This window comes from Cotesia glomerata, linkage group LG4 (genome assembly GCF_020080835.1).
Source record: "Cotesia glomerata isolate CgM1 linkage group LG4, MPM_Cglom_v2.3, whole genome shotgun sequence".
Lineage (NCBI taxonomy): Eukaryota > Metazoa > Arthropoda > Insecta > Hymenoptera > Braconidae > Cotesia > Cotesia glomerata.
The window spans coordinates 25,164,570-25,185,203 of NC_058161.1; the positions used below are offsets into that span (position 1 = coordinate 25,164,570).

The following is a 20,634-nucleotide window of genomic DNA, read 5'->3' on the forward strand; positions in this document are numbered from 1 at the left end:
AAAATTCCTATTGTAGCTTGATTAGTTTAAAATTTTTGTGTAGATTATGACAGTCAAGAATTGGGTTAGGTTTAAAAATTTTTAAATAATGACTTACAGCGGTTGGACTTTATCTTATATAACTTTTTTTTTTTATTTTTACAAATATTATTAGCCTAGAAATTTGTATTATCGAAATATTCATTTAAAAGAAGCAAATATTTTTGTCATAAGAAAAAAATTTTTTAATGGAATTTTTACTTGTTACGTCCAGAAATTGGACAAATTAATTAAATTTATTTTTGGTCCAAGCTTTTCATCCTATAGACCGGGATCGTGTTGAGTATTAGGTTTTAAAGTGAAAGAATACAGATTGGCGTAATTTTAATTATAAAGTATATTAATGATTTCAAATTAGAAATTCTGATACAAAATAGGTTTTTTGTTTCTTTTTATAAGATTGGAAATCAAATTAAGAATATTACATCAATATTACGGTACTATTACGGTACCTGGTCTACAATTATATGATTTCAGCTTTGGTATTTAATTTTTCACTGACTCTAACCTTTTAAACTGAATTTAAATTTTACTGTTGAAAATATACTTTAAGTGTGAGGACACTGTAATATTTGTTAGTCGGGACTAACATCGATAGGTAAGATAAGTGTGTGAACACTTGTGACTTCTGAAAAACGAGCTAGCTCTGTTTTGGGTGAACAAGGCCCTTTTATGTCCACGATTGCTTCGAAGTGGACATAATTTTTGGGGGAAACTGCGTCCAATCAGGAAACAGTTTTCCGGGGTCTGTTCCCTTTCTTACTCCATTTTCTCAAGAAAAGCGACTAGTCCCGCCCAAAATGTTAGCCTATGTGCGTACGCTCCCACACATACACTTACATGTACATTGAATATTATTTTTATTTATAAAACTACTTCTAACAATTATGTTTAAAAATTATTTTATTTAAAAATAGGAAAATATTCTTATTATTATTGTATGTAATTTTTAGTTAAAATGTGAAAATGTTTAGAAACTTTGGACAAATACCACGTGGTGATCCAAAGTTTAATAATATTCATTATTTGTTATTCTAAAATTATTACTGTTAATAATTTTTTATGTATTATATTTTTTTTCAAATTAATAGAAAATTGTTAAACTGAAATAATAATGCGAAAGTATAGATTTTTAACACGAGGTCGAAATACACGTGATTGTTCGTAATTATGGATTTATTATTTTAATATTAATAGATTTTAAAAAAACTTCTCTCATTTATTGCAATTTTACAACAACAGGTTGTAAAGTTCATTGCATATAATCATTTTAATATGGCTCTTTAATTTTAATTTGACTTTAATAATTTGTTTAAACTTTTGTGACCAGTACCGTTATAAAACAAAAACTCGTTATTTTATATTATTTAGTTGACAAACGTTTTTTTTTAGAGATTATTTATTTACTTAATCTCAAAATTAGATTTTATTTTTAGATAAATTTATTTGTCGTTGGAGATTGAAGTTTTGAGAGTATATTTTTTTCTTTTTTTTTGAAATTCATTTACTTAAATTATCGAAAGATAATTTGATGCTAAAAAATTTTGTTTAGATAAATTTTGTCGGTAATATTTAAGTATATTAAAATTTCTGTTAAAAAAAAATTGTTTGTCAAAGAAAAGAATGAAGATTAAAAATAAATTTTGTTATCTTAAACACACATCTGGATATGATAAAGTGTAGAGTTTCAAATGGTCATAAAATTTTAGTCCCTTTTTATAGGTCTCTTTATGAGTATTTTATTTCCCTGGTAGGCTTAGGCTTAGGTTCGATGCATTTTCCAAAAGGTTTTATTATTTATTTAAGATTTTTTATTTTTAGTTTTATAGTTCTAAGAAAAAGAGAAAATGCATCTGGATAATGTTAAAATTTAAAGAATCTTTTTGAAACTCGAGAAAATAACTTAAAGCTTGAAGATAATTTATGACCTAGCAAATGGTCCCGGAAATTCCCAAGATAAAATTTTGTCGTAAAAATGAAATAGTTAAACTAAAATTTTTATCCAATGAATTAAAAAAAATATTTAATTATTAATTTTTCTTGGACGTAACACCCCCATTGTTAGACGGAAGCACGAGCAAGTTAAAAACCAGATATAATAAACGAGTGCGACGTCAAAATTTTATCTTTTTGTATATTACTAGTTTACTTTAAAAGTAATGTGAAGAACGTTCTCTCAAACGAAGGTTTTCGTAGTAGTGGCGACCTCTGTTGGTTGATTGTTAGTTGATGTTGTAGTCTTTGGTAGAAGTGGATAAATCTCCGGTGCTGTTGGTACCGGTGCATCTCCCTCCCCGATGTCCTGTTTAATATTTGGTGAGGAGGTTTCTGATTGGGGTTGTCGTTGTCTACCCAGATGTCGTAGAAGGTGAGTTAGCGAGTCCCAAACGGCTCCAAGTAGACATAAGGACCATCCGTATACCGTATGTAAGGCGTATTCATGGACTACAGTGTCTGCAATTAATTTTATTGCCCGAAAGCACATTACGATTCCTATTATTCCGGCGCAGTAAGTGCCGAAACCAGTGAATTTCCCTCACGTCTTGGACCAAGCGCTTTCCGCCAGATGTTCTAGAACTTCCTCGTTGAGAGCATTGATCAAGGATGGATATCCCCTGGAATGATTAGTAAATTGTTGTGCCATGGTTTCCATCACCACGGTTTGTTCCATGGTGAACATAATTCTGCCTCTCATTGCATCAAGGTCTTTCTCAGTATAGATTCCTCCGGTGGCCAGGTTGGCTGGGTTTTGGTACTTTTAACTCATCCTGGTGCTGGGCTTCAGTACTTTTGGTGGTAGAGTCTCGACCGGCTTTGGCATAAATTTATACCAAACGTTTTCTATTTTGTAATATTGTAGAAGAGGGGAATTACACGGCAGCTTGGTGGCGTAATTGGTGATGACGTATGTTCAGGGGGTGAGGAACATACTTTGGTTCCCCCGTTGGACTGATATCTGATTATAGCAAGTTTCCTTGTGCTGAATTTTGACCTCGACGGGTACATATTGGACAATGTGTACTACTTCCCCCGTTACCACAGCCATGTATCCGGGTCCCTCCATATACCGGAAGGCGAATTCGTCTGGTTGTGTTGAGGCTATTGAGAGAGTGTTCTTCAACACTTTCTTTTCTAATTCACATCGTTTTAAAATTACATCTTTATATAACGACTGAACCTGAGTCCTTATGTACCGTTCTACGTATATAAATTTTGCGTTTGCATAAAGAAAAAGATCCATATTATCAGAGTTAGGACCTACTACGTTATTTTTCTTTAATATGTCTAAATCTTTACTTGCTATTATGGATAACTTGGGATGTTCAGTTTTAGTTAACGTGATCCCACATGAGGTCTCAGTTCCAGTCGTACTAAGGGAGAAACTGGTATCTCTTACACTTGATGAGTATACCGTTTCTCTCTTAGTTGTTAGTTTAATGGCTGAACCACTGTATAATATCGTATAAGTTTCCGGAATGCAATACTTACGGGGTAATGCATGCCAGAAAGTATAACCACCTACGGGGTCAATGCAAGATCCCTTACTCAATTTACAAGGGGTCCCTGATGGCAAAAGAATTTTGTTATCAGTGACCTTAACGCGAGCTAATTGAGACCTTATTGTGATTTTAGCTGTACCGATAACGAACACGTTGTCCCAGGTGCCAAAAGGGTCACTGTACTGGGTGTTAGTGCAATCCGCGTTACTGTTTACACTTCCCGCAAGTGTAATACTTCGAGTCGTCGTAATATTTGGAAGAAGTCCGTCAATAAGAGTGCTTCCGATACGCAACGTGCCATGGTCGTGCGCGACCTGGCACATCTCGTGACTTATCGGAAGTATGTATTCGTTAATTCCGTTATTCACGATCGAGTTGTAAGATTGCCACCCACAGTGTTGAATTACTCTGTGGATTTCAATCTTACATTGTATAATTTGAGTATGCTCATACTCATTTAATTATGATAATGCGATTTCAGTTAGTGTGGTCTCAATAGGATCGGCATTGAGATCACACTCATCGATGTCCACTAAGGAAATGGTCGTCATGTTTAATATTTTACTGTCGCAATCATAACCTATGATTGCCTCGGTTGTTCCCCAGCATATAGCCATTATGAGAAAGATGATGAGATCCATAGTTCTGGAAAAGAAATTAATTACGGCCTAAAGTCGGGGTCGGAGACCTCGACTTTAGTACCCTTGGCCTTGGGTTGTGAAACCTTGATATTTGTTTTCTTTAAACGATTTGGGTGTACAAGTTTGGTTTTACTACCGATTTTTATTCTAATGTTCCCGTTAGGGAGAACTTTTTCAATTCTATATGGACCATCATAGTGATCTCCGAATTTGTGAGGTTTAGGACCTTTCAGGAGAAAGACGTTATCCTCAACCTTGAATTCTACTGTTTTCAGTTTTCGGTCGTACAACTCTTAGGATTTTTCTTTAGAGTGTATTAAATTTTCGCGAGCTAAATCGCGGATGACAGTTAGTCTCTCTACTAGTTTAGTAATGTAATCATTATATGTTGGCAATCGATCTAATTCGTGTAAAGGTTTGTTAGTGGGTACTCGAGCAGGTCTCCCGAATACTCACTCGTAAGGAGTAAAATTCGTTCCTTCGTGGACGCATGTATTATAGGAAAACATGGCTAAATCGAACCAGTCATCCCATTCGTTATCCTTATTTACGAATTGTTTTAAATACTCTCCCAATACGTGGTGAGAGCGTTCTAGTGATCCGTTTGATTGTGGCTTGAAGGCGGTAGTTTGAATTTTCTTTATTCGAAATCTTTTACTAATGCGCTGCATAAATGTACTAACAAAATTCCTACCTTGATCGGTTAAAAGGACTTTTGGAGCTCCGAATGTGCATATGACGTTTTTAATAAATTTGTCCGCGACCGTGGTAGCTAACATATCTTGTAACGGGACCGCGACACAAAATTTTGATAATTGATCTTGAATAGTTAAGATATATTCATTATTTCGCTCAGTACGAGGTAACGGGCCCACGATATCCATTGCAATTTTATCAAACACCATTCCGGGTGTGTCGGTAATAAGCATGGGTTGTCGCGTTTTAACTCGTACTAATTTTTTTAGTTGAGATTCTAAGCATTGTTGAATGCGCCGTTGTATATCGGTTTTAAGATTTTCCCAAAAATAATTTGTCCGTATTCTATTGAACGTTTTGGAAACCCCTTTATGCCCGCCAATAGGGGACGTATGTGCTTCAAAAAATATTAAATCGCGTTCTTCGCGGGGGACGTAGCGAATGGTTCCTAGACAAATTATAATTTTTATCGGTTCGGTTTCATAGATATCGTAAATTAATGAAAGAATTTCTGTCCATGGGACATTCTCAATGTTTCCTGAAAAAGCTATTGACAAAGAATTAATTCCCTTATCCCTCGAGATTCCTTTTAACTTCACTAGGCATTTGGCAATGTTACATTTAACGCGTATTGCTGATTCCCCGATATTACTACGTATAATTAAGCTGAAATAATTTTTAAATCTCCGTTTGGTCCAATACACCTGTCCGGTGTCCACGAACCCGAGTCTTGGTAATTTTTTTAAAGTCTGTAGAGATCGGGAGCCCTCGTCGCAAGGGTTACCATCCTCTCCTAAAAAATAAACTAAATTATCGTCTCGATATTGGAATAAGTCTTTTACGGTGATAATATTTCGCGCGGGTTTGTTCGCGTTTTCTTGATCGTGGTCGTCCTCAACTACATAATCCGAATCGTTGAAAGATGAAATATCTTCTGAAGACACGTCGGAATTTTCAGGGTCGACAGGATCAATTTCTTCGTAATTTCTTTCGCGAGGTTTCGGGGGTCTATCCCTTTTCCGACGGGGTATTTCCCGACGTTTATCGGACCTTATAGAAGTGTTTGGAACTTCTGTGTTAGAGTGTATAGAAGTGTTAGGAACTTCTGTATTAGACTGTATCGAAGTGTTAGGAACTTCTGTATTAGACTGTATAGAAGTGTTAGGAACTTCTGTATTATTTGATTCATAAATTTTTGGTAAATTTTCCCTTGCCCTTTGAGCTCGAGTGGTTACCGTTACCTTTTCAACCGGATTCCTAGATAACGCGTCGGCGTTTAAATTAATCTTACCCGGTTTATAAATTACTGTGTAGTCATATTCCGCTAAACGTAACCGCCATTTGAGAATTCGCGCGTTTCCGTCTTTAGCAGTTTTGAACCATACTAGTGGTTTGTGATCAGTGACCACTGTAAATTTTCTCATATATACATATGGTCGGAAGTGTTTAACGGCCTGAACGATCGCAAGTGCTTCCTTCTCATATGTATCATACGGCAATTAGGGTCCCCGAAGGACACGAGAATAATACGCAACTGGTTGATCTTTCCCGATTTCGCTCTGTGATAGAACTGCCCCGATAGCGAACCCTGACGCGTCGGTGATTATTATAAAGGGTTTTTCGAAATCTGGATATTGTAAAATAGATGCTGTACATAAAGCTTCTTTGAGTTTGTCGAACGCGATTTGAGCAGGTTCGGACCAAATAAATTCCATTTCCTTTTCCAATAACCGCGTCAAAGGTTTAGCGACCGAAGAGTAGTCTTTAATGAATCGCCGATAGTAAGCGGTTAATCCTAGAAATTCCCGGATGTTTCTCTGTGTTTTGGGTACAGGGAAGTTTCGGACTGATATTAGTTTCGTAGGGTCAGGTTTCAAACCTTCCCTACTAATTACGTGACCTAGATAATTTACTTCCGGCCTTAAGAACTCGCATTTATCGGGCTGCAATTTGAGATTTGCTTGCCTTAATCGAAGCGTTAAACCATTTAACTTTTGTTCGTGTTCATCTAAATTCCTAGCGAATATTATTATGTCATCTAAATATACGAACAGAGAAATCCCTTGTAATCCCGTTAATACTGAGTCCATTAACCGTTGGAAAGTTGCCGGAGCGTTTTTTAGTCCGAAGGGCATTCGGAGGTACTCCCAATGTCCTTGAGGGGTCGAAAAGGCCGTTTTGTGACGGTCTCTTGGGTCCATTTCTATCTGGTTGTAACCGGATGCTAAGTCGAAAACCGAGAAGTACGTAGACCCTCCTCATTGATCCAGTATGTCAGTTATGTTAGGTAACGGGTACGCGTCTGTAATTTTTTCTTCGTTTAATAATCGAAAATCTATTACAACACGCCATCTTTTGTTTCCCTGAGAGTCTGACTTTTCGGGAACGATCCAGACTGGACTATTATAGGGGGACTCTGAAGGCTGTAAAATGCCTGTATCGAGTCCTTCGTTGATATGTTTCTTTAACTCTGGCTTAAGAGCTTGCGGTATTCTGTACTGTTTTATAGCTATTGGTCTGTCACTATGCGTGGGGATTCGGTGTTGATAATTTTTAGAGGAACTTAGGGGTTCCCCTGGAATGTAAAATTGATCCGCGTACCTTTTTACAAGTTGTTCAACGTGTGATTTTTCATTTTCATTTAAATAATCTAAACGAAGTAAAGATTTAACTTTGTCAAAACGTCCGTCATTTTGAAAGTCTGTTATAATAGAAAATATTCGTTTGGTAATTTTAAAACTTTGATGAGTGTCAGTAGATTCGGTTGCTGGATCAAAGGATGTAAGGTCACGTTTCTCGTGTATTTCCCTCACGGTAATAGTAGGGATTTTCACCCCCACTTCATTCTCGGTAGTATTGTATATTTGTAAATAAGTGCGACCGTTTTTTATTGTTACTAGACAATTTCCCGCAAAAACCCCTTTACAAATTTTTAGTTTAGGAATAAAACCCTCTTTTAAGTCAGAATTTGACACGTTCACGAAGAAAGTAGATTCGTTGCGACTTGGGAGATACATAACTCCGTTTTCTACCCGGTTAGGTTTCTTGAAAGGATATTTTCGATCCTCAATTTCTAACACCCGATGTTTGTAATCGATTTTTGCTCCGTGTGCGGTGAAAAATTCCGAACCCACTAAACCGGCATGGGGTATTGCTAAATTGTCAGGAACTACGTGACATGTAGTACTTTTACCAAAAAGCCTAATTTTTACGCTTCCTAAAGTCGAGATTGGGTCATTCGCGATTCCCTGTATCTCGATTTTATTATTTATATTTATATTATCAATATTTCTTATAAATCTACGTTTAATTAGATTGGGGGAAGCCCCTGAGTCGAGCATCATAATAACGTCTCCTCCTTCGGATAATCTGCCTACTACGGCGTAAGGCAGGTTATCCGGATCTAATGTTATATTTACATTGTTTATTCTGAATCTCCCTCGAACGTCACTTCTTGTGACACGTTTACCGGTTGTGATGGTCGATTGTTTTTCCCCGCATCCTGGGGAAAAGACGAAGTTGAGGGGTTGTTAGGAGTTTGTTGCAATGCTCTACATTCACTGGTGTCGTGAGTGTTCGTTTTGTGAAAGGGACAATATTTGCCCGTGTTACCCGACGAGTTCCTGCTTGTGCCTGCTGGCTGATTAGGACTGGATTTAGCGTTGGGATTGAGACAGTTTTTCGCCGTGTGTACCTTTTGGAAACAAATCTGACATGAATTTTCCGGACAATCCCTCACGAAATGACCCGGTTTATTGCATTTTCGACACGTGTCGTTATTAGTTTTAGTATTATTTTGATTCGACCTCGGATTTGTATTTGTTACCGGGTTAGTTTGATGCTCTGCGACGTAATTGACCGATTTTCTCCCCTTAGGAGGTTTGTGCTCGTCTTTTACGGTTTCTTTTCTTTTTACTTTTCGTTCCACGATCAAATGAATTGACCTTTTCGTCTGATTTTTCTTTACCAAAATGATGTTTCTTTTTAATACTCGTTCCGCGATTTCATGAATCGACTTTTTCGTTTGTTTTATTTCTTGTTTCTTCTCTAGCCGTTCGCGGACTTTGCGGCCGGCTCGATTTCCTCTCTTAGGCATATGGGTATTTTAAGTATGGATACTACTGCGTTATTAAAAGTGCGATTAATTAAAAACTAGAAAGGCTGGTGCGCTACTGAAAGCGTTGCCAGCAGAAAAAAAAAAGAGAAATAGATAAGACTAGTGCGTTATTGAAAGCGCGGCCAGTCTGTTCTTAAATAAAATTACTAAATATCAAAAGATAAAAATTAATTAAAATTTATTGAAACTGGTGCGCTGTTGAAAGCGCTGCCAGTTTGTTAGTAAATTTAAAATAACAGTAAAAGATAAGAATTAATTAAAATTTATTGAACTGGTGCGCTGCTGAAAGCGCTGCCAGCTTATATAAATAATTTTGAAATATCAGGAAAATGTCGAAAAATATTAATTAAAAATTTATTGAAACTGGTTCGCTGCTGGAAGCGCTGCCAGTTTATATAAATAAATTTGAAATATCAGGAAAAATGTCGAAAAATATTAACTGAAAATTTGTTGAAACTGGTGCGCTGTTGGAAGCGCTGCCAGTTTATATAAATAGATTTGAAAATATCAGTTGAATTTTAATGAAACTGGTGCGCTGCTGGAAGCGCTGCCAGTTAATTTACTTGATATACTAATTTCTGAAAAATCCAATACTCAACGGTCTCTGTTCGGGCGCCAATTTGTTACGTCCAGAAATTGGACAAATTAATTAAATTTATTTTTGGTCCAAGCTTTTCATCCTATAGACCGGGATCGTGTTGAGTATTAGGTTTTAAAGTGAAAGAATACAGATTGGCGTAATTTTAATTATAAAGTATATTAATGATTTCAAATTAGAAATTCTGATACAAAATAGGTTTTTTGTTTCTTTTTATAAGATTGGAAATCAAATTAAGAATATTATATTAATATTACGGTACTATTACGGTACCTGGTCTACAATTATATGATTTCAGCTTTAGTATTTGATTTTTCACTGACTCTAACCTTTTAAACTGAATTTAAATTTTACTGTTGAAAATATACTTTAAGTGTGAGGACACTGTAATATTTGTTAGTCGGGACTAACATCGATAGGTAAGATAAGTGTGTGAACACTTGTGACTTCTGAAAAACGAGCTAGCTCTGTTTTGGGTGAACAAGGCCCTTTTATGTCCACGATTGCTTCGAAGTGGACATAATTTTTGGGGGAAACTGCGTCCAATCAGGAAAAAGTTTTCCGGGATCTGTTCCCTTTCTTACTCCATTTTCTCAAGAAAAGCGACTAGTCCCGCCCAAAATGTTAGCCTATGTGCGTACGCACCCACACATACACTTACATGTACATTGAATATTATTTTTATTTATAAAACTACTTCTAACAATTATGTTTAAAAATTATTTTATTTAAAAATAGGAAAATATTCTTATTATTATTGTATGTAATTTTTAGTTAAAATGTGAAAATGTTTAGAAACTTTGGACAAATACCACGTGGTGATCCAAAGTTTAATAATATTCATTATTTGTTATTCTAAAATTATTACTGTTAATAATTTTTTATGTATTATATTTTTTTTCAAATTAATAGAAAATTGTTAAACTGAAATAATAATGCGAAAGTATAGATTTTTAACACGTGGTCGAAATACACGTGATTGTTCGTAATTATGGATTTATTATTTTATTATTAATAGATTTTAAAAAAACTTCTCTCATTTATTGCAATTTTACAACAACAGGTTGTAAAGTTCATTGCATATAATCATCGAGAAGATGAATTGACTCTAAATTTTAATTTGACTTTAATAATTTGTTTAAACTTTTGTGACCAGTACCGTTATAAAACAAAAACTCGTTATTTTATATTATTTAGTTGACAAACGTTTTTTTTTAGAGATTATTTATTTACTTAATCTCAAAATTAGATTTTATTTTTAGATAAATTTATTTGTCGTTGGAGATTGAAGTTTTGAGAGTATATTTTTTTCTTTTTTTTGAAATTCATTTACTTAAATTATCGAAAGATAATTTGATGCTAAAAAATTTTGTCGGTAATATTTAAGTATATTAAAATTTCTGTTAAAAAAAAAATTGTTTGTCAAAGAAAAGAATGAAGATTAAAAATAAATTTTGTTGTCTTAAACACACATCTGGATATGATAAAGTGTAGAGTTTCAAATGGTCATAAAATTTTAGTCCCTTTTTATGGGTCTCTTTATGAGTATTTTATTTCCCTGGTAGGCTTAGGCTTAGGTTCGATGCATTTTCCAAAAGGTTTTATTATTTATTCAAGATTTTTTATTTTTAGTTTTATAGTTCTAAGAAAAAGAGAAAATGCATCTGGATAATGTTAAAATTTAAAGAACCTTTTTGAAACTCGAGAAAATAACTTAAAGCTTAAAGATAATTTATGACCTAGCAAATGGTCCCGGAAATTCCCAAGATAAAATTTTGTCGTAAAAATGAAATAGTTAAACTAAAATTTTTATCCAATGAATTAAAAAAAAATATTTAATCATTAATTTTTCTTGGACTTAACATACTCCTTTATTACTGAACGTACCCCATACAATTATATTTTTTTGTATAAAATAGTATGGGATCAAATCATTTATGCTAAAAAAGACTTTTATGAAAACAAAAATTTTATTTTTGCCCTCCGGGCGGAAAGTGGCAACTTTCGTCCCGCTGCGCTAAACTAAGTTGCCGCTTTCCGCCTTCGTCGGACAAAATAGTATACACTCCTCGGGAAGTAACAGAAAGCCTCAGATCACATGTTTGTTGACCTCGGCTTCGCCTCGGCCAACAATAACATGTGATCTGAGATATTTCTTACTTTACTTCCCTAGGTGTGTAATATACTATTATTTAATGCAATATATAATGTATATTGTTTCTCCTTATCAACGCAGTAGAATTATATACAGTAACCACGGACACAACATTAACACAGTTAACATAGGAAGATTTATTTCTTTACTAGCCTTCAAAAATCGACACAAGTTTTTCAAGATTCCACTCGAGTAATTTATCAACAACCCAATTATCCGTATCGCCGTTAATATTAATTAACTAATTTATGTAATTATCATTATTTCATCACCAAAATTGTAAACAAATCTACTCGTAAGAGTTTCAGACTTGGTTATGCGTGGTGGCGCTGAAGGCGTCGTGGACCGCGATAATCACGATCCGTTTCGCCGTAGTAAGGAAACGTTTCTTTATGATCGCAATACGTTTTGACATATTCACTATACCATGGAAAGTTAATATAAAATTCCGAAGTATAGAGTATATCAGGTTATAATATCGTGAAAATGACGATACTGTTTTGAGCTAATCACAATACTACGTTCACGATCCACTGGATCACTATAATAGCAATACTTTTTTCTCCGTGCACCCTGACATTATACTCATCAAGACCTTTCATTTGAGTACCCACATCAATTTTTCATATATTTATGTATATTATATATATATGTATATATGAAAAATATATCAAAATGCATGTGGGTACTCAAATGAAAGCTCTTGATGAGTGTTACATCAGAATGAGCTTATATCTTTAAAAACGTCAATAGTTAAGAAAGTGCAGTGCAATTTAACAAAAGTATTTGTAAAAATTTGTCAATACAAACCTTCTCAAAGCTACCCTTGGATTAGTCACCTGAAGATCATCAGCAGTCACTGAACTATCGTACCCCCAGTACCTACTTTTCTGAATATCACTAGTGGACTTCGTAGAAGTCCACATTAGTCGTTGTAAGCAAGGATTCCTTGACCTCTCGGGTCTGATCCTTTCGCAGGAATTGATGACCCCCGTGGTTCTTTTGCTCATTTTAAAATCTCACTTAAAGCTCACCAATCAATCAATAAATTCACAATGAAAGGTATCCGACATCACAACGATTGATTTAGATAGCATCACTGTCAAGTATCGAGGATTCCCGGAGACTGATCGTGAGCAACCGAGCACTTGTTATCTACTCGAGAAAGTTAAAATGTATAACGCGATGTGGAGAAAGAAGAAGAAATTTCCGCGTTGGGAGACCTCATTGCCAACTCGTTCACTGACACCACTACCAATAGAGTAACGCATTAGGTATTGTACTGCACTAACACTTGCGGAACTATGAATTGCTCATCTCCATTCAGGGCGAAGGAGTCCAGCAAAAAGTTAACTGCCGAATCGGAGGAACGTTTGCGATTAGATCCGAGGTTTAATGGTGCGGGATTGAAGTAAGTGCCTGGAAAAAATTAATTATTGGAATTATTCATGTTTTGATCGGTTATTGCTGTAGGTCAATGACATTTGAGGTGGAAATAATTGGCAAGGAAGTAAAAAATTAAAATTGTTGATTTTGAAGGATTTTTTGCTGTTTTTTATTCAACCCTCATGAAAAAAAAAATATATGTCGAAATATATAAAAAATATATTTTAAATATATTAAAAACCTATAAAAAATATATAAATATACAAAAAATATATATAGTAAATATATTTTTAATAATTAACTTTTGGCCGATTTTCATATATATTTTAGATATATTCAAGATATATCTTAAAATACATAAAAAATATATAGATAAAATTTAAAAAAATTATATTTTGAATATATCTAAAATATATTTGAAATATACAACATATATATGAAAATCGGCCGAAAGTTAGTTATTAAAAATATATTTACTATACATAATTTATACGTATTTATAGATTTTTAATATATTTAAAATATATTTTTTATGTATCTTGACATATATTTTTTTAATATTTTTTTTTCATGGAGGAAAACTTTTGAAAATGTAATTATTGGTAAATATAAAAATTAATTCAAGAGAAAATTAATTTTTGAGCCACCAATAAAAATAATTTTGGAAAATTCGATGAATTTTAATTAAAAAGAAAAATTTTTTATTTAAAAAATTATTTTTGAATCAAGAAATTTTTACTTTATTCAAAATTTATCAAATTTTTTTTAAATGATTTTTTTTGCTCAAGAATTATTTTTTTTTTAATAAAATTAATTTTTTTTTTATAAGCGTGAAAATTTTTCAAGTTCAAAAGATTGAATTTAGTGAAATTTTTAGGGCTTTAAGCTTGAAAATTAAGATTAAAATGTAAGCTCAGAATGATCAAAATTTGTTTATTAACATTATTATTATTATTGTTGAGATTTTTCAAGTAAAAAATTTGGTAATTTTGTAGAAGAAAAAGCTGCTTTGAAAAGTTTTGCACGACTGTAACTTTTGAACTCGTGACTCAATTTCAATTTTTTTTTTTTAGTTGCATTAAATGCAGTTTTTGACGCGTCATGAGTTTATATGAAGTTTTGTCTCGATTGCTTCAAAAATTAAAAAGTAATTAAAAAAAAAAATGTATTTTTCCAAAAATTTATTTTTTTTTTTAATAATTTTGAATTGGCTTGGAAATTTCGTTAGATCTAGAGATTGATAAAATTTTTGTGCGTCGAATTTCAAACGCTTCAAAAATCTCTTAATTATTATCAAAAAATTCTATTTCCAAAAATTGTTGCTTTTGAGCACATGGTTCAATTTTGATTTTCTTTGCGGTTATTGATAAAATTTGATTAAAAAAAATTATAAATTTAAAAGATTATGGAAGTTTTCGAATAAATTTGTTCAAAAAATTTGTTCGAAAATATCTCAAAAAAACAAGAAAATTCCCGTTTTTTGTACTTAGTTCTACTATTCGAATAAACAAGTTCAAAATTTGACTAAAATTAAAAAATATCAAAAATAATATTATCAGAAATATCTAACATATCCTATAATATTCTGTAAGAATAACGATTCAGTTATTTGATTTAAGGAATCATTCACAGAAAAAAGAAAACTCGAAAAATTACAGTATAAAATGTAAAATCGGTCCCGTCGTAATCAAAACTAGAAAAATTACAGTTTGAAATAACATTTTTCTAAATTCGATCTTTTAATTTAATATTCAGAGCTTTCAATGTAAAGATTACATTTTACAATGTAATTCTTATAAAATCTGTAATAATTACATTAGAAACTGTAATTTTTCGAGCCGTCCGAATTATTTTTTCAGTCAAATTGACCTTTAATGACAAATTTATATACGAATTTTAAAATCGTTTATGCCTGGAAGAAATACAGGCGAACGATATTATAAACTATTAGATAAATAATTAGTTAAAAAAAATTCGTGCAATAGAATGGACAGCCAATAAAAAAAATTCAGATTTTATAGTATTATAAAAACCAGTCTACAGAAAATATATTGTATAAAAATATCGATGGCTTTAAAGAACTGTAATTTTTCCAGTTTTTATCACGAAGCGCCACGTTGAATTATATACTATAATTTTTCGAGTTTTCTTTTTTCCGTGTTTGTTTAGCTCAAACATGCAACGAATAGCTCTCGTAAGCATACACAATTTTGTTAGAAGAGGCAACTGTTTTGTCAACGCAAGAATCTGTATAGCTAAATTGGCTATACGATAGATTGTAATCGGCTAGAAGATCACGGAGTTCGCGTAATTGTGCCTCTCACGGAAATCTTTATTTTTTTAGGTTACTAATTCGTTGATTCAGCTTCCGAATTATTAAATTTAAAAATTTCGTACCCTTTATATAATATAAAATTAATAATTGTAATTATAACTTGAATGCTCCATTGAAGAAATTAATTATAATGATAAAAATATTTATTGGGAAATTAATTTTACTTGAAGTACAAGAACTTAAAATATGTTTCAAAAAATTTATTAAATTTTCTAAATCGTTATCAAGTATTATAAAAAATAATTTTACAAATTTAAAATTATTTTATTAATTATCCAACTGAATTTTAATTTTATAAAGGTTAGATTGATGTTACTTGAAAATTATTCTTCTATTTAAATATAATTTAATTTTTCATAAAATATTTGTAGAATAGTAATGTCTCGAAACCAAGTAAACGCCTGAAATAATTCATCGATCGCAATTTTGAGGATTCGACGTAAGAAAACAATTTATAGCTAAATTGGCTATACGATACCCGGTAAAAAATGATCAGACCTGACCATGCCTGTTCATGTATGATCAGGCCTGAAATTAGACCTGATCATGCCTGTTCATGTATGATCAGGCCTGAAATTAGACATGGTCATGCCTGTTCATACCTGCTCATGTCTGAAGCGTCAAATACGATCAGGTCTGAGCAGACCTGTTCATGTCTGAAGAGTTAAATACGCTCAGGTCTGATCAGGCCTATTCATGCCTGTTCATATCTGATCTGACCTGTTCAGGCCTATTCATGTCTGAAGGGTTAAATACGCTCATGTCTGATCAGGCCTGTCCATGCCTGTTCATGTCTGAAGCGGGAAATACGCTCAGGCCTGTTCATACCTGTTCATGTTTGAAGCATTAAATATGCTTAGGCCTGTTCATGCCTGTCCATGGCTAGAAAAGTTAATTAAATTTACCCTACGGTAGGTTTTTAATGATAATCAAAATACTTTTATTTATTGAATAATAAAATATACCGTTAATTGATAATTTACAAATTTATTAATCGAAATTAATGTACATACACTGAACATATTCAAAAATTTTTTCTTAGCATATTTGGTCCTTAGCATGAACAGGCATGGACAGGTATGATCGGGCTTGAGCGTATTTAACCCTTCAGACATAAACAGGCATGAACAGGTCTGATCAGACATGAACAGGCATGAATAGGTATGACCATGTCTAATTTCAGGCCTGATCATACATCAACAGGCATAATCAGGTCTGATTATTTTTTTCCGGGTAGATCTGACCAGACTTGCATAATCAAAGATGTGATAAAAATTTTTTCTTTGACGAAAAAAATTTTTTTGGTCATCACAAAATGTGCAAAATTATTTTTATGATTATGTTTAAATAATTTTGAAATAAAAAATTTGTTACATTTTCTATAGGATGTTTTGGTCTGCTCTGCTCTGCCTAATATTAAAATCATTTCTTATTTTATTATTTAAATAAATGTGATGTTATAATGAGATTCGGTTAAATAAATAAATTAGGACTATCAAAATATATTATAAAATCCATTTTTATATTATATTTATGATAAACTTTTTTGATACGTGATGTACTTCATAAAATTGTTGTCACGTAAGATAGCAGCACAGCAGGCGGGAACTTCAAGGCACACGGATATCACCAAAGTTAAACAGCATTGAACGTGGTTAGTAGTTGGATGGGTGACTGCTGGTGTTACAGCCGTACAATTATATGTAATTATTTTTTTTTTCTTATTTTAATTCATTATAGAGAATTGCGTATGACTCTATCAAATACGATATCCATAAAATTAAGCAAAATAATTAATTAAAAGTAACAATGGGCTTTCGGATCTGACCTTGTCCGATCAGGCCTGATCAGGTCAATTCATGCCTAATCAGGCATGATCATTTTTCATGTCTGATCAGGCCTGAAGACTCATTCCTATTCGTATCTGATCAGCTCTGATCATTTTTTCCCGGGTAGATCGTAATCCGCTAGAAGATCGCGGAGTTTGCACAATTGTGCTTCTCACAGAAATCTTTTTATTTTTTTAGGTTACTAATTCGTTGATTCAGCTTTCCAAATTATTAAATTTAAAAATTTAGTACCTTTTATGTAATTTAAAATTAATAATTGTAATTATAACTTAAATGATCCATTGAAGAAATTAATAATAATGATAAAAATATTTATTGGGAAATTAATTGTACTTAAATTACAAGAACTTAAAATATGTTTGGAAAAATTTATTAAATTTTCTAAATCGTTATAAAGTATTATAAAAAACAACTTGATACAATAAATTTTTATATTTGATCAAGATTTTTAGATACTTTAGGGAAGCAGCGCCACCTACTTCAGCTGAGAAAAAAATTTTCTCACCTTGAGAAAATTTTTCTCTTGAAAATTTGATACCCATTTTATATTATTTTAGCGTGCAATTATACATATTGAATGAAAAAAAATGATGAAATATTATTTGATCTTCCCATTTGACATGTTAGTCAATAAAAATATTAGTGAAAATTTACTTTTTTATATTTAATTTTTTGGAGCAAGAGAGAAATTTTCTCAAGACAAGAAAATTTACTTCTATCAAGAACTACATTTTTTGGAGCAAGAGGCTGAATTTTCTCAAAACAACAAGATTTTCTTGACTTAAATAAATTTTCTTGGATCGAGATACGTATTTCTTAAAGCCAGGGAATTAATTTTGTTGGAATAAGTGAAATTTCTAATCAAAAAAAAATTTTTTTTCGCTCAAGAAAATAATTAGGAAGAAAAATATTTTCTCGGCTCAAGAACCTTTTTTTCTATATATCACTACGGAAAATCAGTATACGTATAATAATTCTGACAATATATCTCTTTCCGTGAAAATGAAGTTCTGGAATGTTTAACAATCAACATAATGAATAGTTGAAGTCTGACTGAGAGCACTCTGGTGAATTAAATAGATGTTACATTAAGTATACAAATAATAGCAGGTGGTTATATTAATAGTGTATTATCTCAAGTATCCCCAGAGGTTCTGCACTAGCTTGACAGCCTCTGGCATCTCTAGCATCGGATGACTTTAAAGTTACCGCTTCTTAGCTCACTCACACTCGCTCGAGCTCTGCTGAGCCAATATTCCCGTATTTTATATAAATACATCTGTGCGTGTGTGTTTGTGTGGGCGGGCGGGTGTGTACTGTGTACATTTAAATATATATAGACGTTATCGCAGTACGGGCAAAGATAATTGCCGTTCCCGTAGGGCACGTAGGGCAAACCCTGGGTAGAGAGCATAGAACCCATAGAAGAAAAAGAGAGAGAGAAACCGGAGTGTAGACGCTCGCGATAAGTTGCGTGTTCAGTCTGCAGGTCGATGAACGTGAAAAATATTTAAGTGTGTACTTTTATGTGCGTCTGCTCTATTCCCAGTTAACTCAGAGAGAGTGTGAGAGTGGAGGAATCTAAGGATGTGTAGATGGTATTGTGTTTAAAGAGATCAACATCCTTACGAGATCATCGGAATGGGGGTCACTGGGTCACGTCATTATTATCGTTATTTTTAAATTGCTGTATTGTTTTTAATTGTTCAAGGCTTTGTTTATTTCCGCTTTTAAGGGAAACCTTACATATTTTTATTAATTATGTTTTCTCTTATTTATTATTATTATTTTTAAATTATGAAATTTTTTTAAATTTTTATTAAAAAAAAAAATAAATAGATTTTATATTTATTTTAAATAATTAAAATTTATTTATTTATCGAGGATATTTAAATTTTTTAGAAAATAATTTTTTATATCACGATAGAGATGCTATAAGGGTGTATAAAATTAGATAAACAATAACTAAGGTAAAGGCACCAATTAGTGACAGGGATCCAATTATTGACACCCTATTTTATTTTAAATCTTACTTAATTATCTACAATATTAATAATAATCGTTCATTTTTTTATACAATCATTATAATTTAAGAATTAAAAAAAATTAATAGTTGAGAAAAATATATGGGTCATTCCATGTCAAATCGACCAATAGTTGGAATCGACCCCTTTTGATTTGGACAAATTTTGGTCAGAAGTTTTCTTTTATCATATAACGAAGTTCTGCCAAAGCATGAAAAATAAAAATATTTTTTTCAAAAGATATGCAAATTCAAAATTTTGCGATTTTTCCAGTTTTTCAATTCTGTTTTTGTAATATCTCGAACGCTAGTATAGATACAAGAATGGTCTTTCGTTTGTTTGAAAGGGGACATTTGGAGCTATTGAAAAAAAAAATATTTTGGGAAAAAATTTTGAAAAATGCCAAATTTGTCAAATTTTGAATTTTCGAAAATCGTAAAAAATCACGGTTGACAGTAAATTTTTGACTCGAATTTTTTTGTATACTACCTTGTACCAATCTTAAAAGATCCTAAAATTTTTGGAGCTGTGTTTTTTGTTTTTTCAAAAATATGAATTTTTGAAATTTGTTAAAAAAAAAATTCTTTCTAAAATTTTTTTTTTTTTAATTTTTATCTTAATTGAGTTTGGTAAACCGCGTAATTTTGATATTCTGAACAGTTGAAATTTCATTTATTGGCATAATGGTGAGAAAAAACATCTAAAAAAAATTTTTTTTTTTAACAAATTTCAAAAATTCATATTTTTAAAAAAACAAAAAACACAGTTCCAAAAATTTCAGGATCTTTTAAGATTGGTACAAGGTGGTACATAAAAAAAATTGAGCCAAAAATTTATTGTCGACCGTCATTTTTGACGATTTTCAAAAATTTAAAATTTGGCATGTTTCAAAATTTTTTCCCAAAATATTTTTTTTTCAATAGCTCCAAATGTCCCCTTTCAAATAAACGAAAGACCATTCCTGTATCTATACTAGCGTTCGATATATTACAAAAACAAAATTGAAAAACTGGAAAAATCGCGAAATTTTGAGTTTGCATATCTTTTGAAAAAAATTTTTTTATTTTTTTTCCTTTGGCAGAACTTCGTTATATGATAAAATAAAACTTCTGACCAAAATTTGTCCAAATCGAAAGAAGTCGATTTTAACTATTGGTCGATTTGACATGGAATGACCCATATGATATTCATTAATTAAAATAATAAGGTTTACTCTAGTATTCTGAAACGCGTCAGCATAAAATATGTTAACTATTTTGGTTAGGTAAGCACTCAAATTAACAGCTGATTTTT

At 32.2% G+C, this 20,634-nt stretch overlaps 1 protein-coding gene across 1 annotated transcript in view; it reads right to left on the reverse strand.

Moving 5' to 3' along the window:
• Nucleotides 1–13,160, reverse strand: part of LOC123263230 — a 55,107-nt gene extending 41,947 nt beyond the window's left edge. The window contains exon 1 of the mRNA XM_044725832.1: nucleotides 12,557–13,160. Within this exon, the coding sequence (XP_044581767.1) occupies nucleotides 12,557–12,756 (200 nt within the window). The 5' untranslated portion in view covers nucleotides 12,757–13,160. The remainder of the gene's footprint in view (nucleotides 1–12,556) is intronic.
• Nucleotides 13,161–20,634: the final 7,474 nt, after the last annotated feature.